Genomic DNA, 26,926 nt, shown 5'->3' with positions numbered 1-26,926 from the left:
CAAAAAGAATGACCAGGATAAAGAAAACTACCAAGAACAAATGCTGGAGAGGCTGTGGAGAAAAAGGAACTCTCCTGCACTGTTGGTGGGAGTGTAGATTGGTGCAACCACTGTGGAGGTCAGTCTGGAGATTTTTCAAAAAGCTGGGATTGGAAGTCTCATTTGACCCAGCTATTCCATTTCTGGGCCTATTCCCCGAAGAACTTAAAACACTACAGTGATATATGTGCACCCATGTTTATAGCAGCACAATTTATAATAGCTAGATGTTGGAAACGACCTAAATGCCCATAAACTAAGGAATGGCTAAAAAAGATGTGGTATTTTTATACAATGGAGTTATACCCAGTTAGAAAGAATGATCACATTAAAATATTTATAAATAAATGGATGCAACTTGAGACCATACTCATAAGTGAAATAAATCAAATGCATATTTGTAAATTCCCTATTGTCTCCCTAGTGTAAGAAATGATAAAAAGTACATAAGATACAAATTCCTCAATAGATACAGTGAAAGGATAAGAATCTTCTCAAAAGGAAAAGAATAATATCTCAGGGAAAAGGAGGAAAAAGAAAAAGGAAGGAAAAAAATATCTAAAATTGTGTAATTGCACTTAGGATATCTAAGACAACTGTGCTACAAATTCAATAGATTCTTGGAACAAAACAGCTAGCATCTATAGGATTGGGACAACTTTGCATATTAGTGTCTGGTGATCTGAGGAACTTTTGAATAACATTATGTAAAATAACAACCCTAGTTATGCTCCTACCACCTTGTTTTGAAGGCTTCTATCGTCATTGTTTTGGGCTCTTTGCTATTGTTGTGTGTCTTTTTTGTTTCATGTTTTTCTAGTAATTTGTTTTGTTTTGGTTTGTTTTTCCCTCTAATACAGAAAAGATAGGTATTCACATAGAGGCTTATACATGCATAGAACTTCCACTAAATAGTATATGAGAATCAATTATATTATGCATGATGAAATGAACAGCTACTCTGAAGAAAAAGAGACATTATGGTCCATTGCAGATACCATATGATCATGCTGTGAAATCCAGTAATGCTATTATTCTTGTTCAAAGTGGTTTTAGCCTGTTTTGTATATTTTAATTTCAACATACAATGAAGGTATGAACAACTAATTTGAACGAGAATAAGAGACATTACGGCAGACATTACAATAGGAAAATTGTTGATTTTCCTATTGTCTGGTTTTCAAGACCTATAATGCCTTCATCATTCTGTTCTGATCAGTTTAATACTATTTTGTTTTGTATGAATTCATTGTATGTAAAGATATGGACAACTATGTGGAAGAAAACAAAAGACACTACGGTAGCCATGGTAGATATCTTATTATCTTGCTTTGAAATCTGTGTCACTTACATTGTTTTCTTCTGACCTACTTTGCTCTGCTTTATTATGTTTAGTTTTACCCCCTTTAAAATAAAAAAAATAAATAAAAATTTAAAAAAAGAATTCAGAACCCACTAATAACATGGCTTCTAGACTAAGTAACGCTGAGAAAAACTGTAACTTTACTTTGTATTTTCCTGTTAATCATATAATTTATCACAAAGATACATACTATATTTTCCATGGCCTGTGAAGATATTTACTCTTTTAATGTGTCTTAAAAGAGATTAAATTTAGTGGTTTACCTTACAAGGTACAGAGGAAAAAGTATTGGTGTTATTATACATCACATTCTTATAAATCAGATTTCTCTATTAGCCATAGATCTGATTCTGGTTGTTTCCATTCTTCTCCAAGCAACATCTGAAAGCTGAAAGGCTTGAAATATTCTAGACGATGGCTAAAAGAAAAAAAAAAAGGCAGGAATTGAAATGAATTATACATAATTGAAATAATCATTCTGAAGGACTAATCATTTTGTCACGTCAGGGATAAGACAACAGTCTAAGAAATCCCAAAGGTTATGTATTCTATATGCACAATTTTCTCACTGTAGCTATCACACTTAAGTCTGAAAATATTTACCCACATTTCTAAGTCTTTTCCTTTTAATTCTCCAAATACCTTCCTACAGCTAGAGAAGAAATAAAAACCCTCATTCCATCTAGCTTTAAAGAAATCATGTAAGACTGTATTTTTGCATATTTTTATATTCAAATGTTTACGTAATATATATCAGTCATATAAGAAATTGCTTTTTAAAAAGTTTTAGGTCCATATTAAAAAACAGACCCATCCCTCTTTTTAATTAAAGCAAGGGAGTAATCCACTGGTCATACTGGTGCATGATTATAATTCCAGCTACCTGAGAAGCTGAAGCAGGAGGTTCACAAGTGTGAGGTCAACTTAATGAGACCTAGACTCAAAATTAAAAAAGAAAAAAAAAACCAGAAGCCTGGGCAATTTAGCAATTTAGTGATATCCTGCCCTAAAATAAAAGACAAAAAAGGCTGAGAAAGCAGCCACTGTGAGAAGTAGCCTGGGTTTAATAACCAGTACCAAAAATTAAATTAAATTATTTAAGAAAAGAATTGGGAGGTTAGACTGGAAAGGTGTTTCATTGTGAGGTCCTGGGTTCAATTCTGATATCTCAAGAAAGAAATATCAATTTTAGTTCTTTTCAGAAAAACTAGTTAACTGTTAACAAAGCTTTCTCTTGTAGTATAATGAAGAGAGAAAGCCTAGCTAACATGCTGCAATGAAACCTTGCTTCGGAGGAAATCACTCTGCCCTACCTGTGCCTTGACCAATGTATATTTACACTTCTATGTGGAATAAGCCTCTGACAATGCACAAACCGTGAACATGACTATAACAAAGCATTAGCTGGTGAAAAGCCAGAGAGATGTAACAATTTGGTGTAAAGCCTGAGTCAGTTGCAAGTAGATTACCATCTCTTAGTGCCCAAGATGAACTAGTTTTAGAATTTCAACTATGGATCCCAAAGTAAGAGTTAAGGAACTAGCAGAAAAGTATAAGAGAGAGAAAAGAGATTAGGTAGAGAGGGTCAGACTGGGAAGAAGGACAGGTCAGAAGTAAAAGTGTGTCAGGCAGAATGAAGAAATGAGAGACAAGCCACACGTTCCTGTGAGCCAGGCTCCACCCTGGGGATTGGGAAGAAAATCAGCAAGGAGACAAACCACGCCCTCCTGTGAGCCAGCCAGAGTCTGTGCTAGGAAGTCAGAAGAGCATAATCACTCCCACCTCTTGCCCTGGTAGGCAACTGGCTGATTCAGAGGACTCAGGGTGAGATGATAGCAACTGAGGTGAAAGGAACAGCTTGATGTCTGTATAGTTTGATTGACTTTGCGGGCCTGGGGCTGGTGGCCTGGGCATCTATTTGGAGGATGGCATTGTGCATTTTGGCAGCTGTGGGGGATTTCCTCCAACTTATTTTTGAAATCCAATGTTTTATTCTATTTTACTGTTTTGTGTTATTTCTGTATCTGGTAACCTGAGCAACTATTTTCAAGACAAAAATATGCAATATAACAAGCATCATTAAATTCCTATCATCTTGTTTTGAAAACCTACATAGTTATTGTTATTTTTGTTGTTATGATTTTACTTTTGTTGTTTTATTTTAGGTTTGTTTGCTTCTTGATTTTTCTATTTTTTTCTTTTTCTCTTCAAAATAAAAAAATAATGAAAAATAAGTTAGAAGAGATGAAGACAAGCTAAAGAGCATGACAGGAACAAGGCAAATGGCGAGGAAGGACAGTGTGGCGTATCCTTATGTTAAAAAGCTGACGGCCAGTATATAGTGTGAGGCCCACGAGGATGTCTCTGTTAGGCTGCTCTCAGATTCAGACTCACCAGACTGCCGTGGCCAGACTGAGTACACTCAGAGAGTTAAAGCAGGAATTACAGATGCCCAGGCTAGTATATGGCTTTCCTCCTGGAGGGACTAGTCTTTGCAGCAGCCCATGAACACTCATAAAGCTAACCAGGTACTATATTCCCACTAGATGACACCTTTAGGAGCAAGAAGATAAGATTCAAAGTGGAAAAGTATTGACAATGCTTTGGTTTAAATGCCTGCTGTGTCCCAGGAGCCTTGATCTCTTAACTCTAGGGTCCCCACAGGGAACAGTGATTGTCAAAAGAGAACTCTGAAGCCACCTGTCTCTATCATATATTTATAGTCACTCAAAATTACCCTCATCCCAATGTAATTTACCAATTTGGGGCTATTTTTATCTAAGCAATGTTACCTAGTAATATGGTTGACATTCTTATGTTTATAAGGTTATCAAGAGAAGTAGAGAGAACTGATATATAGATTTTTTTTTTTTTTTTTTTTTTTTTTGCAGAAAAGGAAAGCATTAACCCTTTTATCACACCAGGAAACACTGACTCCTCAAGGCATTTATCTCTGAAAGGGATCATAAATGAATTTGAAGCCACGTTTTGCATTAGCTGAAACAACACTCACTTAGCAAGATTTTTCTCAAGCTACTACTATAGAAAACTATTACTGACAGTAATGAGAAAGACTATGTTAGCCCAAAATTAATCTATATTTACTGAGGGAACATAGTTTAAGGGAAGAGGTCTGTATGCAGGGAAAAAATAGAATAAAGGGCTCATTAGGCATTCTGGCTAATCCTGACTAGAAGGAATTAAAATTCTATTAGAAAAATTCCCTTGGAAACAGTCTCAAGGACCAAGGGTGGGAACAGAAAGAAAAGCAGAAGATAGCACAGGTGACACTGAGAGTTAATGGGAAAAAGCTATCAGGCAGAGCACAGAGAGAGCCAAATGCATAAAGCCAAGAAGCCAAAACAGCCTTCCCTCCCCACCTTCAACAGAATTCAGGGGGATGGAGTAGGGAAGGGATACCTATGGAGAAGGCTCTTGTTCAATGCATAGAAATATATATGCTATGTACTTATATACTAATACCTTGGTTCCCAAATGTTTCTGTTTGCAAACAATTTGGTTCTCCAACAAAAGCATTCAGCAAATTTTTGCTTTTGTTCACAAACTTTGTATCAGGTGACAAACATGACTATGCCTATCTTTCCTACACAAACACATTTTCCCCAAAATCATAAAACTTTAAATTCATACACCAAGGTACTACTGTACAAAGATTTGCTCTACAATCACTGTATTAGTATAATAGATGCACATACATCCTCTTACTAACTCAAAGAGAACCATGAATAAGACTCCTCCTAACCAACCAGCTGCTCCTGCTGGAGATAAGGCCCTGCCAAGGACAAACAAACAAAAGGGCAGAAGTTATACAAAGCCCATGAAAAGAAATGCACAGAGAGGCAAGGGGACCTAGATGAATCCAAGGAAAGGACCCGAGTCAACCAGGTTATGGCAAATTCCAGCGCAGAGGGAAGGGCCCCGGAAACTGATAAAAGAAATCAGGCCAAAGGCCCACGTGTCTTTCATCTTTCTGGAAGCCCTGCTTCCTCTTCATGTTAGCTTTTTATTTTTCAGTTTTTCCTTCTAACAAACACAGTGTCTTCCTTTTTTTAAACTCTGTCCCTGTAACTAGTGATTGGTGCTGAGTTCGCAATCCTGGCTGGCTGTTCATCTCGGGGGAGCAGCAGTGCTCATCCTGGAGGTGATGATAGGATTCTACCAGGTGCCTGTACACATACATTGCCTTCTTTGACCAAAAAAATGTTACTACTCTTCTACCGTGAATTAATTCCCCCCCAAAAAACTATGGACAAGACATATGTTTATTTATCTTCTACTTACAAATCAGGGTTTTGTCCTTCTTGCAATTCGTGCAGTGGTACAGGGTAGAGGGCTTCATAACTTCTTTTACCTTTTGATCCATGAATTGCAAATGAATTGAATTTTGTCACATTTGGTGGAAAATAATTCCATGGAAGAAGAGCTTGGCCTTCCCATTTTGTCTCTTCTCTGGACACTTTGAATGACAAATCAAGTTCTTGCTACAGAAACAACACATGAAACACAAAAGGTAAATTCAGGCTCACATTTTAAACACAAACATATTACTTATGAATTTAAGTAACTTTAATTTACTTACTTTCCACACATTTCTTCTTCCAGAAAGTAAAAGAACTAAATGCTGTCCATGGCTGTCAAAATAAAGATTCCTCATTAGTGTGTGGAAGAAACAAATGTTATTTCCTTCACTATCTTTCATATCAGGTATGTACATGTCCATAAATAAATTCCAAATAATTAAAAGATGCAATAAAATACTGGATAATTATAGGCAGAAAGAGTACATTTAGTTATGCAAAAATGGTATCTTTGGGTTTACCATTTTTGAGACAATTCTTGTCAAATGTATAAAGATTCACACAGTAAGATTGCTTTTTATACTTTTTTTTAAATCATATAAAATAATTAGGCTAGCTGACACAAAACAGGAAAATGAATAGAGAACTATCATGGTGTTTGGAGTTTATAATAAAACCAGTTTCAAAAAATAAAGCATCTTGTAAAGGAACTGGGACCAATTTCAAAGTCTGAATCAAATAAAGATTATTTCTATAGGAAAGCTGTCTTGAGGCTCATTAAAAAGACAGAAAAGATAAAACACAAAATAGATTGTCTGAAACTAGTCAACAGCCAAAGATTTTAATGTGCATCTATTTTCTCACACAATTACCCTTGACCTGTCTGCCTCTTTTTGTTTTCCTGTTTTCTACCATTAATGCAGGCACCAATATAATAGTGCAAAAAACAAACACAATGTACTCTCAAAAGAAAATTCTAACACAAGTGCAAAACTGAGATTAGAATAAAAGGATTTCATATATTTACATTAAATATATTTACTGTCTCTGGAAAAGAATGTATCAAACATTTCTATACAGATAATCTTTTGTGAGATTTTCAGGGAGGATTTTCTTCAGTGAAGTATTCTGACAAAAGACAAGTGGCTTTTTGTTTTGTTTTGTATTGTTTTTCCATTTAAAAGCCCTCTGAGTATTTTTACAAGCTTAGGAATATCTTAGGAGGAATAAAACTTCTCACACATTAAAACAATATTATTTCCTAGAAGTTAATTAACTGTTACAGGAGTTGATTGCCTGAGGCATACTCATGATTCTTAATTATTAACTATCTTGAGGTATATAAAGCCAAACTACTTAGAGGATTTTTTTGTTTTAGACAAGATTTTGCTATGTAGCCCAGGGTGACCTTGAACTCAAGGTAATTCTGCCTCAGCCTCCTAAATGCTGAGATTACAGGTGTGTCACTATGCCTGCCAATTTTAATATTTAAAACCATTAATTTTATACCCACTGGCTAATGTATAGTTCCTTAAAATGTAAGCTAATTATTCTATTCATCCACTGTCAGTTCATCACTTTATGAACATAAACTGATGCTACCTAACAAAATTAAAACTAGGGGTCATACTTGCAAGTTTTGACAGATCCATGTTCTTTCCTGTCTTCAAGACAAATTACAAATATTCTCACATGTATGGTGAAAGTGATTGCATACTAGTTGAAAGGTTTGTCTTTTATGACAATTTATGATGATTAATCATATTTTTCAATGAGCTATTTTAGCATGTTAATGTTAGTTTTTTTCAGTAAAGTTGAGAGATAAAAGGGAGAGAAAGAGATAAAAAGGCTTTTATTGCATGTACGGGAGGGCTGTAGAAAGAGGGCAAGATCCCCCTGCTGACAGCAAAGCGTGGAAGAACTTTTATCAGGTCTGGCTGGAGGAGGAGACAAGGAGGTGGGCAAAATGACATATCTACAGCTGAGTTGAAGGAGCATGTGTGCACAAAACAGGATATAGAAAGATTTACTGAGGGCTGGGGGAAGAAGAAAAAGGTAATAAGGTGAACCATCACCATGATGATTTGGTGAACTGTATTGGGCAGAAACACTTTATTAATTAACACAAGTTACATTCAGAGAGATAAGTTACTTCTCGGGGCCTGGTGCCAAGTTGGATGGCTGTAATAGTAGAGACACCTAAGCCCCAGGCCAGCAGAATCTATCAATTAATTGAAAGTTGACATGCCAAGATATATAATTCATATTTTCACAAGCTAATTATATTTATTACACCTACATGCTTCCTTCTGCTTTTGAACAGTTGATACACAGTAATATAAATTTAGAGAATAAACAATGAAAGAAATTGTGATTCTTTATTTTGAAAAATATTATCTTCAAATTAATTTTTTTTTTTTTTTGTCTTTTTCGTTTTTATCGGTACCAGGGATCGAACTCACGACTGCCTGCTTGCAAGGCAGGCGCTTATGCCGCTGAGCTAAATCCCCAGCCCCCTTCAAATTAATTTTTAAAAGCTCCAATATTTGTAAATTAAAAATAACATTGATATAATCAAACATTTGGAATATATATGCTAAACATATAGTCTACAGGTATGTATTGTGCATCTTAAGAGTATTTTCCTCAGTTAAAATATATTCAAAAGGAAAAATAAATTGGGATGGGGAAGGGAGAAAAGAAGAATATACATATATATAAACACACACAAAATTGTAAAGGTAGTTATACTACTAATTTCTCTTAGTTCATTAGAAAGAAAGGTTTCTACTAACATTGTTTAGACAATTAAATGCCTATATCTTATGCTGAGTAACTAATCTGATGGTACAATGCACAATGTATTAAGCATTGTTACTCTACTATCTTGTTTTGAATTTTTTTCTCTTTAAATTTTTTTTAAAAAGGCAAACAAACAATAACAACAAAAATATAAAAGTATACACAGCCAAGCATGGTGGCTCACAACTGTAATTTTAGAAGGCTGAAACAAAAGAGGATCGTTACAAGTTTGAGGCTGACCTTGCCTACCTAGTGAGTTTTAAGGCCAGCCTGAACTTCATAGCAAGACCCGATCAAAAAACAAACAAACAAAAACTATATATATATATATATAATTAACTATGCTATACTTTGAATAAAATAACTATTAAAATGAGAAAATAAGTTAATATAAATGGGATTAATGCTTACAAACATTTACAACAACATCTGCATCATTAGTTGCTAAATATAAATTTAAGTATGCATGGCTTATTATGGGTTCCTGTTGCATGAAGTATTGTTTTCTATCCTTTAATTTTCACTCTATGAATTTCCTTTTGGGTTAGATGGGTTTCTTATATACAGCATATAGTTGGGTATTGTTTCTTAATCCATTCTGCTTCTTTTAATTGGTGAACTGAAGCCATTTACATTAGTAGTCATAACTGATATATACATATTGGCTCATTTCTGTCATGTTATCTTTCTGCTGTTGGTTCTTACCTTTCTCCTCTCTTTAACTATCTGCTCCACTTACTGGATTTCTTCTGTTGATGTTCTTGGTGTCATAGTTATTTTTAAGTCTATCTAGTTATTTTTAAGTCTTTCAGTTTCTTTGCAGGGTTAGTCAGGTGGTCATGAAGTTCTTCAGCTGTTCTATATTGGAAAAGTATCTTTTTCTCCATCCATTTTGAAGGACAGTTTTTCAGAGTACATCAATCTGGATTAGAAATCGTTTTCCTTTAGGATTCTGAAATACTTCACTCCGCGCTCTTTTGACTTCATTGTGTTGAGAAGTCTGCTGTGATTCTGATGGGCTTTCCTTTCTAGGAAATCTGTCTCTTTTCTCTAACAGCTTTTAATATTCTGTTCTTATGTTGATTTCTGGAATGTTGATTATTATATATCTCAGTGTAGATTTATTTTGGTTATGGCTAATTGGAGTTCGATAGGCTTCACTTATTTCCTTTCCCATGCTTGGGAAATTTTCTGCTATTACTTCTGTAAATAGTCTTTTGATATCATTTGTGTTGTTACCTTCTTTTTCATTTATACCTATCAATCTTGTATTATTTTTCTTTGCATCACCATATAGCTGTTGAATTGTTATTTTCTGATTCTTTGTTATTTTAAAAAGGCCTTTCCTTTCTTGCTCACTAGCCACAATCTTGTCTTCTAGATCTGAAAATCTATCCTCACATTCATTCAGGCAGTTTTGCCAGCTTTCAATGGAATTTTTGATTTCTTGGATACCTCCTTGAATCTGTTTCATGCAATTCTATTGTTTTCTTGTATTGTTTATATAAGATTTCCATCTTTTTGCAATGCTCAATTTTTTAAAACTATGTCTTCTTTACATATGTAAAGCATTTCTTTTATCATGTTTATCATTTCTTCTTTTACCTGGAAGGTTATTTCTGATCTGAGTTCCTTTATAGCTTTATGGAGCTGCTTCTGTACTTCAGTTGCTATCACTTCAGAAGTTTCAGGTATATGGCCTACACCTTCTTCTATGTCTATGTCTCCTAAGTTTGTTGGTCATGGCCTGTAGGTTTGAGATTACATTTTGCTCTTTTGTTTTGTCATTTTCCTGTATTATCCAGGTCCCTAGTGGCACTCAAAGACTCTCCAGATGGATGTGTGTGTGTGTGCACACTGGGTGGACCTTCAGCACATCTCACATGGCTCACCAAAGATCCCAGGCTGCTTGCGGTCACTGGGCAGGGCCCTACCGGGTTCTGAGTGATGTAGTAAGGCTGAATGGTATGTGGAATACACTGAGAAGTCCTTCAGCTCATACCACATGGCATATCAAAGTTCCGTGGCTTCTTGGGGTCTCTGGGTGGGGCCCTACCAATTCCAAGCAAAGACTCATGGCTGCACAGCTAGGTAGGTTTCTCCATGGCAGGCTTCAGCTCATACACGGTGGCTCCTGGCTACCTAATGTTGCTGGGCAGGGCCCTGCTAGGACCCAGTTGATGACCCAAAGGTCCTGGACTGTTTGGGGATGCTGGGTGGGGCCCTACCAGGTTTCAAGCAAAGTCCCACAGCTACACAGCTAGGTAGGGATCACTGTGGCAGGCTTCATCTCACATGTGGCAACTCCCAGGTATCTTGCATGGCTTTTTAAAGTTTATGAAAATATAATATATTTTTTACTATTATATGTGTTTTCATAAATTACTTATATAAAAATTTTTAGGTTTTCTTAAATTTAGTAACAGTTAAAATTCTAATATACAACTCTATATCAAAATAATATTTTAAAATGTTATGAAGTGGAATGCCCTTGACCCTGAGAACTACAGAAAACAACTCCCCTCTGTGGCTGAAAAAAAAGCTCCCTGAATCAGTTTGCTTCAATTTTCTCCACTGATGGGTGTCTCCTCTGTTTTTCTTCAGTCTTATTGTACCCCAATCCAACAGATGTTATTGGAGAAGTGTTGTTGTTTATAACTAAATTTACTAAAATTAAGAAGTTAAATGGTTTTATATGTCTAAAGAAATGTTAAAATGCTATAGGTTAAACTCACAAAAAAGTAGACTAGAAAACAACTGTTTGTGTTTCATTAAGATAATTTCTTATATTTGCTTAGATTTTTCTGCTTTGATTTCTTAATAAACTAAGTTTTAAGACTGAAGGTTGTAAATTTTTTCAATAATCAAATTATTATTGGGTTATAGTACACGTTATACATATTTAGGACTAAAGATGTGTGGTCTGTGCTTTGTCTAATGTTAAGAAATTTATAATTAGGATTATGTAAGTTTAATGTATGCAAAGTAAACAATAGGTCTTCTCTTTTACACAATATACAAAGTATCTAGATCTTAAATATATATAATAATCAAATTTTTGATATCTTTACTCTTGGTACTGGAACAATTAAGTCCTGCTATCTAAACTTTGATTATTGATTACTGGTTTTGACTATACAGGTATTTTCTTACTGCATAAATAAGATACACTCATATAATGGGTAATAAGTACTTTTGTAGGTCTAAAGATATTTTTTGACTTTTGTAAGTATTATTAAACTATATAAACCTGTTACAGAACTCTGAGTTTCACCTTAAGAGTAAAAACTAAGTTAATATGTAAGGACTTCTATCTAGCCCTCATGCTAATTATCATTGACTTCTTTGTGTGGTAAATACATTTTTGTTCACCAAGTGTATAAGCCATTTAAAATGCAAAACTTAGAAGAATACCTTACCACACTGGCGTCCTCAAGAAAATTGATTGTTTTTAATGGCAGACTTTTTCAGCCTTAAGTTTATGTATTAAGTGCATTATGATAGATGTGGCTAAAAACTATGTAGTCCAGGCAGTGTCACTCTAATGGTTAAAGACTGGGCATGATTCACCTATAGAATATATATACAAACAAGTACATTCTACTTAGGTACTTTATTTCATTTTTTTAATGGTACCTAGGATTGGACCCAGGGTCTTTACACTGAACTATATCTCTAGCCCTTTATTTTTTAATTTGAGACAGGGACTCACCGAGGTGCTAAGTTGCCCGGGCTGAGCTTGAATTTGGGATCCTTCTACCTCAGGCTCTCAGAGTGATAGAGATTACACATGTGCACTACCACACCTGGCTAGACATTTTATTTTAAAATCTAGCAAATATAGATGAGAATTTACTTATGTATTGATATTTTATAATGGATAAAAGTAACCTAGCAAGGTATTTTCTCCTGAAATGAGAATCTCAATGTACGTTTAGAGACACAATAGAAAGAACTTAATGGTTCCAGTACTATAATGTCATCACAATTTTTATCCTAAAATGCTATGTTTGCTTGTGATTTTTTTTTCAATTTTGCTTGTAAAACTTTGTAACTGTTGTCCGTTAACATTCTGCAGGAATATGAGTTCTAAATACAGCCTAGACAGTATGTTAAGATGATAGGTCATTTGCTACAGGACAGATTTATGATGACTCCTAATACTATTGTTGACCATGGTTAATGAAAAAGATTTACTGCTCTCTGGTTATACTTTATATTTTAAAGTGCCTTGATATCCAAAAGGATTAATAGAATCAGTATTAAGACCTACCGGTGTAACTGACCTGAGTGTTTAATAACTGAAGCTGGGAGACGAAAGATGAGGGAGATAAAAGGGCTAAAAGGACAGCCAGTATTTTGACCTCTGCCCTTCAAGGTCAGCCGGGACCCAGGGAACAATGGCACCCCTCCAGAAAAACCCTGCAACTCTGGTTAGTCACACAATGTCATAGCAGTGAGATTGCTGGGCCTCATGGGACAGGAATCAACCACTGTGCATTGGGTGAAAAAGAGGGGAATGTCTCCATGCTTCTAATGGAAGTCATATGGATGAGTGATAAATCTGATCCATCCTGGCAGAGGACACAATTAGTAGACAGAAAAACGAAAGGAGCAAAGAGGCCATTCACAATGCCTCAAAAGTAGTCCCCGAGGAGCCTTAAGTGACTTTGACAAATAGATAGATATATATTAATTTAGATTAAGACAGGTCTTATTTTGACTTGGGCTTAAGTACTCAATAGGAGAGTATAACCAAAAAGCAGTAATTAACAGTAACACAAAACAGTGCTGCCGGGCATGGTGGCTCACGCCTGTAATCCCAGCTCTTGGGAGGCTGAGGCAGGAGGACTGTCGTGAGTTTGAGACCAGCCTGAGCTACAATGTGAGCTTAAGGCCTGCCCGAACTGCATAGAGAGTCCCTATCTCAAAAAAATGAGAAAAAATCCTCCCCAAACCAAAACCAAACAAACAAACAAAAAAAAACAGTGCTAAGCTAGATATAAACAGTAGCTACAAAAACTACACCAGTTGTCAATGAGAGTCTTCAGCTACACCTGTACCATTTTATCCTACAGCCATGAGATGTCATGATTCCCAGTCTTACTAGCTCTTTCAAAAATGTGTCCTTCAGCCTCTTTAGTGTATTGTCATGCTGTTATTTTAATGTGCTTGCAAATATCTCTCTCAGGTAAACATTTGTCTTCTAATACAAGTCTGCCAATAGAATAAAAATGCCAACATAAATATTCTGGCTACTAAACTTTGTTTCCTTTGCGGTATAAACTAATTTTCTGTTATCTACTTAAAACTTCATATGTTTACATTATCTGGAATCCAGTTACTACAAAATGTCTATAGTTCTACAAAATAGAGGTGAGATTAAGCTACAATAAAAATTTTAATGATCCCATGGTCACAAAACCAGCAGATATTTTTATTTAATATATTCTTAGGTCACTGTTATAATTAAAATAGGAAGACACTGGATTTATTACTGGCAAAATAGAGAGGAGTCTGCATGCTCTTAAAACTCTACCACTTATTTTGGGGTTAACATCTCTATAGACAAATAGAGATTAACACTAAAGATAATAGGATTATTTCAAATGGTGCCTAATTTTGTCTGACTTTTACAACTTTTTGGAGTCACTATTCACTACTATTTTACCATTAATTTTTGGCCTCTGCTTATTTAAAATAGTTATAAAATGAAGCTTAGGCATCAATAACTTGCTAACGTCCTTGTCCTCTTTTTTAGATTATCAAAACAAATGCTTGTTGTCTGAACAATAGAAACCAATATTCCGTCCTCCTTTACATCAGTCAGAATGAGACTTTTGGTCCCTGGCTAGGCAGAGTAAACGTCTGCCTTCAGCCTGATGTAGCCATAAGATAATGAGCCTTCAGCTCCTTTGCATCCTTTAAGAATAAGGCATTGAAACCTCAGCAGGGAAATGAAGTGGGATAGAAAGGATAGAGAAAAGAGACAAGGAGAATCATAATTTTAAAACTGTACTTTTAAGAAGACTGTACTTCAATATACCATTAAAGTTACTCAAAGTTATCCATATCCACACTCCTTATGCTTGTGTATGCTTTTTTTCTTCCAGGCCCATAATGCCCAAAGTCCTTAAAGATACTTGAAATCTATAAATTAGCTTAATTGATAAGGGAAAGGGCAGAAACCTAACTTTAAGAAATAAAATAGACTAGGCCACTGCCTTACTCCTGTAAAATAGCCATTATCTTTGTACTCGGGCATGAGCGACTGATTTTTGGGTTCAAACCAAACCCAAATTTTTCATAGATTCACAAAGTCCATAGATTTCCAAGTCCCAAAACCTGTAAGTATCCCACACTCCAGACTCTGGCAGGCCTCTCCCTCAAGGTACTGTATTCTTAATTTTTTTGAGATGGTACTTTAAATTGAAATAAACTTCTTTATGTCACAAAAATAAATACATAGATAGGTAAATAGATATATTTTACATGACACAAAAAGTATACAATTCATACTAATTCAAGCATTCCCTCTAGTCAGTGGAATTAGTGAGCTTTACTATATGTCTGTATGATTTACAACTAGAAAATTGTATGTTCAGTTTTGTAGTATTGATTAAGAAAAATTATACTTACGGACAAAGTTCAACTTCTAAGTACTGCTCAGTTACATCATTCAAGAAAAATGCTTCCACAACTTTTGAAAATATAAATAAGATATATTGAAAAATTTAATTTTGCTTTGATTATATATATTTTTTAGAATAGAAAATGAGATAATTATGCATTTTTAATTGTCATGCTATCTCCAAGGAAAAGAGGTAAAATAAAAGACATTGACTAGAAGAAGAAATATATAAGGTATCATCCACTTTCCCTCATGTCAGATTGCAATAAACTAAAAATATTTATAAATCCTAGTGTTGGCGAAGTCATAGAGAAATCAATATTATCACTCAGACATACTACTCTGAGCTAGCTATTTTATTCTAGCAATTTATCCTAAAGAAATAAATCACACAACTAGGAACAGAAGTATTTATCAAAGTAAAATGGATCAAAAATTAGAAATAATGTAAGTTATTATTTTCTTTTATACAGTATTATCTTCTGCTTTATAGATAAATCTCATATTATACAGAAAAACTGATAAAACTATGGGATTCATGTATCTCACTGACATAGATTAGGGCTGGGCAAAGCTGGTTTGGGAAGTGGCTATGATTTGCTAATTACCAAATCCTAGAAAACATGCCATGCACAGAATGGCTCCCAAAGCCCTCTTCCCTGGATCTCCAGCCTCTGGCCTTCCCTGCAGATTTTGGACTTGCCAACCTTCATAACATGTGAGACAATTCCTCAAAATAAATCAGTATCTACTCCCCCACCCACTGTCCTACACTACACTGCCCTGCATGTAGAGAATTTGAGCAGGTTTTCAATAATACACCTAGGTCAGATGTCAGCCTGAGGTATGGGATCCTAAGGACAAGTACACAGACGTTCTCACGAGTTTCCTGGAGATTCAGATGGTATAAAAGGACCAAACACCAAGAAAAGTTTGTAATTGTGGCTTTCCTAATGGCGGTCCACCATGCTTTCTCTAGGATGTTCCTTTATGTTGTTTTCTCTTCTTTTATTCAACCCAAGCTTGCTCTGCAGAGGTAGTTTCTCTCTCATACTTTACTTTTACTTTCTCAAATAAACTTTGGCCCTGCTTTTTGCTCGTTTTGTTTGATTCTTTTTTTGAAAGGAGAAGAATTTGGTATCTAACTCCAGAAGCAGAGGTGAGCAACCCAGAATCTGGTAACATTTAACTGGTGAGCCACTTTTGGAAGCTGGCAGCCAGATAATATTTTCGCAGTCATCCAGGAGAATAAAAGCCAGGAGATTCTGATAATATTTAGCTCAGTGGCAAAAATGCCTGCCTGGCAGGTACAAGGTCATGAGTTTGATCCCTGGTACAAAAAAAAAAAAAAAAAAAAAAAAGAAAGAAAGAAAAGAAAAATACAATGGCATTATTAAAATCAAACATACCCTTAAAATTTATTGGCCTGGGAAAATATCCATGATTACTAATCATAAGCTATAGAGTAGCAACCAAATTTATGTGAAAGCAAAATGTATATTTGTACCTGTGGCTAGATTCCTATAAAATGTGTATAAAAATGTTAAGAGGGGGCTGGGGATTTAGCTCAGCGGCATAAGTGCCTGCCTTGCAAGCAGATAGTCGTGAGTTCGATCCCCGGTACCGATAAAAAGGAAAAAGACAAAAAAAAAAAAAAATGTTAAGAGTGGTCACATGCAATTGGTGGAATATGAGCAGGCAATTTTTTATCATAATTTCTTGAAATATTCTGAGGATGTATTATTTTAAAAATTTTGTAATTATTAGGGTTTTACAACTTTCTTGTAAATAATCAAAACAACACAAATAGAGATGAGGTGACAGGTCAAAGTCTTTTACTTGCCCATTTGGCATAAACGAGGCTTTTTCTGTGCTTCCACAAACTCTTTTACCTGGTTACATTTCTTTAAAAAATAAATACTGGATAAAAATTTGCCTAAAGTTTGCTTTTATTTGTAAGAAAAATAAATGTTCCAGCATATGTATTATTTTTAATGACTGCACAGTATTCTTCTGTAGAATATCCTAACATGCTGATGTAATTCTTTATGCATAAACATTTGTTTCCAATTTTCCACATATTATTTTTATACTAAAAGTTAAGATATAGACATAGTTCTATCAATAATTTAGAAATTGTTTCCAAACACCTGACCAAATTAAAATGTTTTCTATAACAATTAGTTTTATAAATCAACTTGACAAACCCACAGTACCCAGGTATTTATTTGGTCATATATTATTCTCAATGTTTCTGTGACGGTATTTTCTGTAGGCAAAAATAAAATTTAAATTAGTAGCCTCTGGGTAAAGCAAATTATCTTCAATAGTGTGGATGGGCCACTTCTAATCAGTTGAAAGCCATAATAGAAGAAAAGACTACCACTCTAAAAGATGAATTGAGCTAGCAGACAACTTTGGATTTAAACTGTAATATCAACTCCTCTCTGTATACCCAGCCTCCGGCCTTTCCTGCAGATTTTGGATTTGCCAACCTCCATAACATGTGAGACAATTCTTCAGAATAAATCAGTATCTACTCCCCCACCCACTGTCCTACATGCCAAAAACATCTCTTCTTATTTCTATTTTCTAAAGTGGAATGTTTTAATAAGAATTCAAAACTTTGAAGGATGCATGGCATTACTGTAAGAAAAAAGAAAAGAGACTAGTCTCAAAAAAATGGTTTAGGGAAGGATTCCTGGAGAAGGTGCTAAATAAACTCCATTTAGAAAGATGCATTGGAACTGGGTGAAAAATGGTAGAAATAGGGTGCTGGGGAAGAGACTGATACAGTCACAAATGCACAATTAAGAAATAATCTAGCTTATTTAAAGAACCATAAGATTTTTAGTCTTCAGAGGGCAAATATTTCAAGTTAGGAAAAGCTAGTGTTTCTGCATAGAGAATAAGGAGCCAACTCAGAGGAAATATTATACGGAGATCATATTAAGAGCAAAATTTATCTTGAGAGGATAAGGAGTATGAGAAAGTTTTAGCTGAAGGTAGATCACTCTGGTTTCTAAGTAAATAATAGACTTAAGGTAAAAAGATTATTTAGAAAGCTCTACCCTAACCAAGATAAAAGATGACAAAGCCTACCTTACAGCAAGGGGGACAGGGATGCAGTGGGGTTACTACATTAGAGAAATATTTAGGAAGTGAAATTGATAGGCCTTATACTCAATCCAAATATGGAGACTGAAAGAGAAGGGTATTTGTAAAGGTCTCACAATTTCCATATTTGACGATCTAAGCTATTTTTAGTGCCATTAATTAAGATTGGGTGACTAGGGAAAGAAGAAAGATTATAAGAAAATAGACATGTTGAGATTAGGATTTGCTGCATTTAGTGCCTAAAGCATCCCAATAAGACAGATTTGCCTGTACACTATGAAGAACCTAGTATACATGTACAAAAACGATTTATGTGTAACATATGTAAATTAACACGACAGAAGACCTGATATGAAGATGTTAGTATAAGATTTATCAAAGGCATCTTGGAAGAAATGGGAGGTAAATTAGAACTTGAACTAGATCTGTATTCAAGGCAGAAGAAATAGAATAGGAAAACATGTAGGTAAGAATATGCATGGCTAAGAGCATTAACCCTTCAAAAGTTAAGAGCTTCAAAAGTTTCATGGCACGTCTTTTAGTGTTTATCTAACGTATAAAATTACTTGCCAGTATAAAGTTAAAAGCTAAGTTTCAGTTTGCAGTTGATGGGTGTTTCTACAAGAAGTGAAATACCCTGAAACTTCCATAAAGAAGATTATATGATGAAAGAGGTAATTTAAAGCTACAATATTTATAGACAAATAAAGGAATGCTGAACTCTTCTTAGGTTAGGTTACAGAAGTAAAGGCAGAATCTAAGGAAGTGATTTAAAACTTTGCATTTGTAACTGTCATTTTTCACTGTCCTACCTATATAGTTGAAGTTATGTATACAATGAGGAAAATTCTGAATGAGCGACTGGTAGAAAATATCAGATCCTGCATGTGTCAGCTGCTCAGCACTCACTTCCTAACAGCAAGATAAAATAATAATCCATGGGAGGTTATTATAAAAAGATGATGTTTGTAACGACATGCAGTACTTCTACTTACCTTCATGATTCCACAGTTCATTGAATGGCTTTCCTGGTTCTCCAGGTGGGGCTTGGGGATCATTGAAAAATGGAGCACAGACCTCCATCATGACTCCTCCGTCACCAGGATTCAGCCTGACAAGCACTGGCTCATGCTTCACTGGGAAACCATTCCAAGTGTGTTCAATTCTAAAATCCATCTGAAGCCTGGAAATCAAGGACTGTATTAAAATAAATAACAATACACAAAAATTCCTTTAGCTAAGGGAAAGGAAATTTTTGATGAGAAATAATAGGAAGGCAGAAGAGTGACAGGAAAGGGCACCATCTGTACTGCGGTAAACCAGGGGCTCTGAGTTCCAATCTAGAATAAGTAGTTGGATCCTAAAAGTTCTAAGACATCTGGTCTAGATCTAACTCTTGTTTTCTCATCAAGAGTGTACCAAAACCAGTTTTTAAGGATGTAATTAGGTCTGCTGCAGCAGAAATTGTTAATATAATTAACTGTGAGTACTGAGTTTATATATTCTCTTGTCTTTCCAATTGTAAAGGGGTCTGTGTTACTGGATACTCTGGGAATTCAGACCTTTATAATAAAATTCAACTAGATTAAAAACTATAAATTAATATAAGTCGAATTTTTATACCTGTTTTGTGTTTTTAAAAACCTTTTAGGGGGGAAAGGAAGAGACTTCAACAATGGAAGGTCAGTAGAATTCAATCTTATGTTCATTTGTTCCAATTTTTTACATTTCCAATTTCTGACATTTCAGCTGTTAAAAGTTGTTTGGTTAATTTCTTCTCTCCAATTTAAATCTGAGAACAGAATCTGCTATCATTTAAGCTTTGAAATTGCCTAAGAACATATGAAATAAACATGCTATTTGCATCTTAAATTGTTTTCCGAAGTATTCATTTTAAGAGCATAGCATTAGATTAGCAAAATTATCACTCATTAGATTAGCTATTATTACCCTCATTACAAATGAAGAAACACATCTGTTCAAGGTCATATACTTAACATATCTAGAAAATGAACCAGTATTAGCCATGAAGACATTGCAGAAATCTACAAGTAGATGTAAACATTATCTTAGGGCTGATGGATTCTCCAAATTATACTGGGTCCCATGTCTTGTCCGGTAGATAATCCTAATTCAGTACTGACAATATCTCCAAACTATAATTTTCCTTATGTGAAATGTTTTAATGCACTCCCTTATTTCATAATGTTATTTTTATTACAAGTGATGAAGCTATTACATTTTGAATAAATTTAATTCAGTGAGTATGCATCTTCTACTTACTATATACTGAATAGTGGGAGGATCACATACGGTTTACGTTACATAATGAATACAAGATCTCTGCAATTCTTTCTAATGTATCTAGCTCCTGCAATTCTTGTGTTTTAACATTTTAATAAATAAGCTTTTAAAATAAATAGTTCTGGAATAGCAACCCTCTTGTAGAAACTCATAGCATTTCAGAGGAAATGTAACAGTTCATATTCTTCACTAGTAGAATAAGCTTAATGAGTAATAAAACTATATAAAGTGATTCAGATCATTTGGAATGTAGTCTTAATTTTTATGGAATAAAATGCCTTAATAAATGTCTTAGTTACTTTTCTTGTTGCTAAGACAAAATACTTGACATCCAAAATTAAAGGAGGAAAGGTTTATTAAACTCACATTTGGTAGAGATTTCAGTTATCATCAGCTGGCTCCAAGGCAGGGAGGGGTGGCAGATAGGTGTTACTAAGAAGCAGTTCATGGTGGCAGAAGACAGCAAAAGCAACAAGCAAGCACGTTAACATCCTCTGTCTCCCTCTTTTATATTATCCAAGCTACTCAGGGCAGGTAGCACTAACACCCTAACTGCTAGTACCCTTGATCCTAGCATTACACCATGAATCCATCCCAGCATCACACATGCTAGTTCCAGGTGCCTCTGAAAACGCCCCAGCTGTGACCACATGAGGTTTTCAGTAGGACATTTAAACACAGGTCATAATAATAAATTTCTATTCTTTAGTAGAAGTATATCAACAAAAAAATGTATGATTCAAGGTGCCAAAAGGAGCCAGTTAAATTTGATTTTAATGTGTCTTTTGCAGCATACAGGAAGAAATGAGAATAAATCAAAACATTAGAAAACCTGATTAACTCCTATGCTATTTTCCTAATGTAGACCTTAAAGAATTCTTGACAAAATATACTCCATGAATACGAAGGTTCTTGCAGATTCACTCAGGCTTCATATATTTCCAAAGTGCCATATATACTAAAGGGCTCCCTATTCAAATCAGTGGGTTTCTATTGGAGACTTTTTGACTCCTCAACTTATTTAAGTGATTGGACTCTACATCTAAATGGAATAAAACCAAACACAGTAGTCCCTTGCACAAAACCAAGTTTAGATGAAGTAAAGTTTTAAACTTTAAAAATCAAATAATATAAGAAGAAAAAATTTTTTCAATATGGCAGAGAAAGTCCAATTATAGAAAATAAAATTATATAAAAATTACATACTCATTAAAGTTAAGCAGTAGCATTCCGCTTCCTGGAAAACAGCCTACTATTAACAAAATCAAATGAAAATCTGGGAAAAGGTACAGTATATGTAACTCAGGAAAAAATGTTTGCCAGCTAATTCTCAGAGAGTGAACTAACATCTGAAATACCGTACATAAAGAACACACAGACAAAAACCTAGATCCCACCAAAATAAAATATCAAATCAAAAAATTAGCAATAAACACTTCTCAGGAAAAGAAATGTAAATGGTCAAGAAGTACACGAAAAAATGTTCAACATCTTTGGCCACTTGAGAAATACAAATTAAAACAACATTCCAATTTAGATTCCATCTTACTCCAGAAAGAATGGCTATCAAGAAGAATTCAAATAATAACAAATGCTGCTGAGGATGATGAGAAAAAAGAACCCTTCTACAGTGCTGGTGGGAATGTTAACTAATAGCACCATGATGGAAATCAATCTGGAGACAAAAAACAAAATTAAAAATTCCATATATATATGGAATAGCTGTGTTAAATATATCTTTATATTTCTAGATATCTACCAAAAAGAGTTAAAGACATCGTATTACAGTGATATTTGCACACCCATGTTTATAGGACTATAATTCATAAGAGCTACATTTTGGAAGAGGCCTATATCTCATTTGTAGATGAATAGACAGAGAAAATGTGGTATTTATACACAAAAGAATACCAATTAGCTGTAAAGATAAGTTTGTCATTTGTAGGAAAATGGACACCCTTTTTTTTAAAAGTAGGAAAATTTATTGGAGAAAAGGAATGGGGAATGGAGAATAGGAATAGCTCCTGAGAGACAGGAGGGGTCCCGAATGGGCTGCCCATAATGGATGCATTTTAAGACCATAATACTTAGTGAAGTAAATTAGACACAGAGTTTAAATATTGCTTGATTTCTCTTATAGGAGAAACACAATGTATACATAATTTAAAGAGAAAAATAAAAGGTAACAGGAAATAGGGAGACAGACTTTTGAAAATGTGAAGGGGATCTAGAGATGGAGGGAAGAGGAAGGAATAAAGGAGAAGTAAAAAGAGTTAAAATGAAATATGTATATGTACCAACTCCCTAAGTTGAATGTACTCATCATGTATCACAAACATACACTACCAAAAAGATGATTAAAAAGCATATGCAACTCATATTTCAGACAAATAAGTCACTGTTTTAATGCAAAAAAATCTAGGAATCAATAAAGACCAACACCTCAATAAAAAGGTAGGTGAAGGACAAGAACAGTAAGTTCACAAAAAGAAAATGCAAAATATTCAATCTTGCTTATAATGGTAGAAAATCAAGAGTAAATTTTCATTTAGATTGGCAAAGATTAAAAAGTTTGATAATACAGTGAGTTAGTGAGGAAACAAAATCATGTATTGCTACTGCACGATAATTGGTACAGTCTTAGAAGAGCAATAATCAATATCTAGCAAATAAACATGCATGTTCTTTGATTCAATAACTCTACTTCTAGGAATTATTATACTTGGACATAATCAAAATTACATAAGTGTAATAGTTTTGTTGGTATAATAAAATACTAGAAGCCAGTTAAATATGTTTAAGAAGAGGACGGGCAAAGCAATTATGCTCTATCATACAATGAAACACAACATGGCTGTGAGGCGGTCCATATGTACATACAAAATACACTGAAATAAAACAAAGCAAGGTGCAGAAATTCTGCCTGTCATTAATAAAAAGCAAGCTTATTTGCTTGTGCATTTACAGTGCAAACACTATCTTAGGAAGCCTATATAAGAAACCAATGGAGTGGCGTTGGTTAATTTTTTAGAATATTATCCTCCTGAAGTATAGAGGAAGTCTTCTTTCAGTTTTTTCATTTTTAACCTATTTGAATTTTATACTCTCATAAATATGCTTGACTTAAAAAATAATTTAAAATATTTTAAAAGCATGTTTAAGGTTGATTTCCTATTTCTGATTCCCTGTATTCCATTTACATGCATACATATTCGTTTAAATAACATGATATCTGAACATTTCCAAAAAGTCAGAATGAATATTATGAAGATGATCACCAACTTGTCACATGATTTTAATACTGGCTATTGAGATTTTCTTAAAATAGTGTTCGTCATTGACCATGTAGTTTTTTTCCTTTATTTTAACTCTGCTTCAAATTACTCTTTTATCAAAGAAAGTAAAAAAGATAACTTTTCAATTATCTTCATTTCTTTCTCTCTGCTATGTAAAGATCTTTAAGGAAAATAAAAGGAGATAGAACCTCAGAACATAAGGAGGCTAGCTGAAGAAAAAAAAAACAAAAAACAAAAAACACAAAGTTTAAAAGAAGGAAGTTAGAACTATTTGCATGGAAGATAGAACTATTTACAAGGATATTTTCAACAGCTCTATTCACAACAATCCCTTTGGTTTTCTACAGTTATTACTTCTTTTCAGTTTGCAAATCCTCCCTGCCCCGTCCACTTCTGAGAAATGGAGGAATTAAAAACGCAATGTGAAAGTGGGAGTAACCAATGTCAGCAGGAATCCGTAGAAAAGCATATTTTTCAGAGAAAATCTTCACACAAGACAAAGCGACAGTGGAAGGAACGACAGAGCGAAGCGGGCATAACAAGGGCACACAGACCCTAGCACGGAAGGCCTCCTCAATGCCACCCCGCCTGGCTGGGTCTCCACCGCCTGGGTTCCCCGAGCTGCTGGACTCAGGCTCCGCCCAGCTGCCGCCCCTTCTGGGGGAGGGACCAGTAGGACTGAATCTGGGAGCCTTGATTTTTCTACGAAAGAAATTAAAGGGCCACCGAAGGCCACTGCAGACTTTTAGTCACTCCACTTAAGTCTGAGCGTCTTTCTAGGAGAAGGAAGTGTAATTCGACAGCATAAATGCTGCACAAAAATTTGAAATTCAACTGTCAGTCATTAAGGTAACAATAGAACAGGTACAGCAATAATTCATTTATTGCAGCTAAAAGCTAGTTGGCCATATGTACAAAAACTATAAATTATATTAGACTACCTATAAATGATATTAAACTCGGGGGAGGCATATATATAGTGGTTAACAATTGAGGCATTTGGAACCACAGTTCCTGGCTTCAAATTCCAACCCAGGAACTTTTTAACCTTATCATCAGTTATGAATGTTGCTTAAATCCCCCCACTTTGTATTCTTCATGGTACTAGGTACTCAGTGCCAACTGAGAGAATAATGTTGTATTACTGAAATCTGCCGCTAGTTTTCAACCTACATAATTTCTAAGGGTCTTTCTTTCTTACAGAAAAGAATCCAACATAAAAACATGAAACAGTCGCTTGAGAAAAATTACGCAAGCACTAAGTACTTTTCTTTCCCATTTCTGATTTTCTGTACTCCGTTTACATCCATGCACATTCACTGAATTCTTTAATGCCTTATCAGACATTTTTTGAACTTTTCTGTGTTCAGGTTTATATGGGAGACTGGGGACAAATTTCAGAACAACATGATAAGGATTGCAGGAAGATACTTGAACTAAGTCCTAAGGTGACACCCAGCTTCAGGAAAAGTTGATAGAAAACTTGAGAAAATTTATAAAACACTACAAAGGCTACTTTAAGGATAGAATTTTTACTAATTCTGAAAATTATTTTGAAAATACTTTATTAATATTCAAACATCAGTCTTGTAACCACATATGCACAAACAAAAAACTTACGCTGACTTTGACCATAATTATATAAGCCCAATAATTCAAATGCAGTAAAAAAATTTCCCATTTCGATATTGACACAAAAATCACTCATTTATATTGGAAGGCTCTGTTTACTTTCATCCACACAAATATATCTTACTAACTTTGAGGGTAAATGTGGAATTAAATTAAAACTACTTGATGAATACCAATGTAAGTCAAAATATGACAATACATAATGTTCAAATGTGGAAACTACAAGTCTTCAGGGAGACAATGAAAAGTTCATGAAAAAAGAATCTGACATTGAATTTCAAAACAGAGCTTACACATTCAATTTTTCCTTCCAGTAAGTTTTTCTATTAATTTCATGTCCACTAAAATTCAAAACTATTTCAATGACAACCAATTCAAAGCTAAATTGAACCTTTTCATGATTATTACCCACATCAGCATATATCTCAGCTGGCCTTTGGGGGAAGGGAACATTTACTTTCATAAGTACAGTATAAAATAAGGGCCATAACAAACGCTCAAATTTTAAAAATTCTTAATACATCTTGCTAGCATTCCTTTAAATGACACAGTAAGCAAAGGCTAAAAAGATAAAACTTCTTAAACTACTAGACAGAAGGCCAAATCAAGATGTATCTGTAACATATTTTGGTAAAACTTTAATATCAATCTGTAAATACACAATCTATTAAAAAGCACTAAAACTAGTGGCTAGCTTCCAGTTAATGTCTCCAGCATTCGTGTGGTCATTCCTCCACTGTTATATGTTTTTTAAAATCTATAAGGTTTAACAGTCAAAATTAATGTTTAGACCTGGGAATTATGATCTATTCACAAATTTACATTTTACTTTTTTCTTGCAAAAAAGTAACTTTTCCTTCTATTTGAAGAAACAAGCATTTCTGAAGAAGTAACTGCTAAATTTGCAAGATCTTTTAAGTACTTCTATATCTTATTATCACAGTTAAATTTCAACAGTTGTCTCCTTTCTCTAAAGATCTGCAAGGGCAGGACAGTACTTATCTTCTAAACTGTATGAGGTTCATTTCCAGAAACACTGCAGAGGGACAGCTTTGACGGGATTCTGAGGAAGAGACCTACATCCCACAGCCAAAGAAGCCTCCATCGGTTCTACGGATGACCGGCGGGCTCATCCAGTCCACAAATGCTGAGTATATTAGGAAAGATACTAAAAGATTTTTACTCAATGCTCTCTTCATGTTACATTATGGGGGTTTAACACGGAAAAGAAAAAGACGTTGTGTCGCACCACCTGGATGTAAGCACTGGCCAGCCCGCTCTCCCGTCGCGCCAAACCGGGGGCTCAGCCCGCTGTCAAACAGTTTCTCATGGATCCACCCGTCACTTGACAGACGGCCAATAGCGCGCTAGGGCCGTAAGAAGCGCGATGACGTAAGCGCTGACGCTCGCGTGATGACGAAGT

General features: G+C 34.8%; 1 protein-coding gene across 7 annotated transcripts; it reads right to left on the bottom strand.

Annotated features, from left to right (window-relative positions):
* Positions 1 to 1,519: 1,519 nt before the first annotated feature.
* On the bottom strand, positions 1,520 to 26,904 carry CUNH4orf33 (chromosome unknown C4orf33 homolog). Of its 7 annotated transcripts, none has more exons than XM_013140767.3 (6): positions 26,756 to 26,904; positions 19,267 to 19,454; positions 15,163 to 15,223; positions 6,003 to 6,054; positions 5,705 to 5,904; positions 1,520 to 1,820 (listed from the first exon to the last, which is right to left on the bottom strand). In XM_013140767.3, exons 2-6 carry the CDS (start codon positions 19,445 to 19,447, stop codon positions 1,715 to 1,717), a joined length of 600 nt encoding a protein of 199 aa, XP_012996221.1. In that variant the 5' UTR covers positions 19,448 to 19,454; positions 26,756 to 26,904; the 3' UTR covers positions 1,520 to 1,714. The 7 variants fall into 7 exon arrangements, with proteins under 7 accessions (XP_012996221.1, XP_012996222.1, XP_023416090.1 ...); XM_013140768.3 differs by having other exon boundaries at positions 26,753 to 26,853; XM_023560322.2 differs by having other exon boundaries at positions 19,267 to 19,447; positions 26,756 to 26,775.
* Between the last annotated feature and the right edge of the window lie 22 nt (positions 26,905 to 26,926).

The sequence above is a fragment of the Cavia porcellus genome, unplaced genomic scaffold, assembly GCF_034190915.1.
Source record: "Cavia porcellus strain 051 isolate PalLab524CR breed Dunkin Hartley unplaced genomic scaffold, mCavPor4.1 scaffold_14, whole genome shotgun sequence".
Taxonomy (NCBI): domain Eukaryota; kingdom Metazoa; phylum Chordata; class Mammalia; order Rodentia; family Caviidae; genus Cavia; species Cavia porcellus.
The sequence above is the reverse complement of the archived record's forward strand: the minus strand, read 5'-3'. Positions and strand labels throughout refer to the sequence as shown.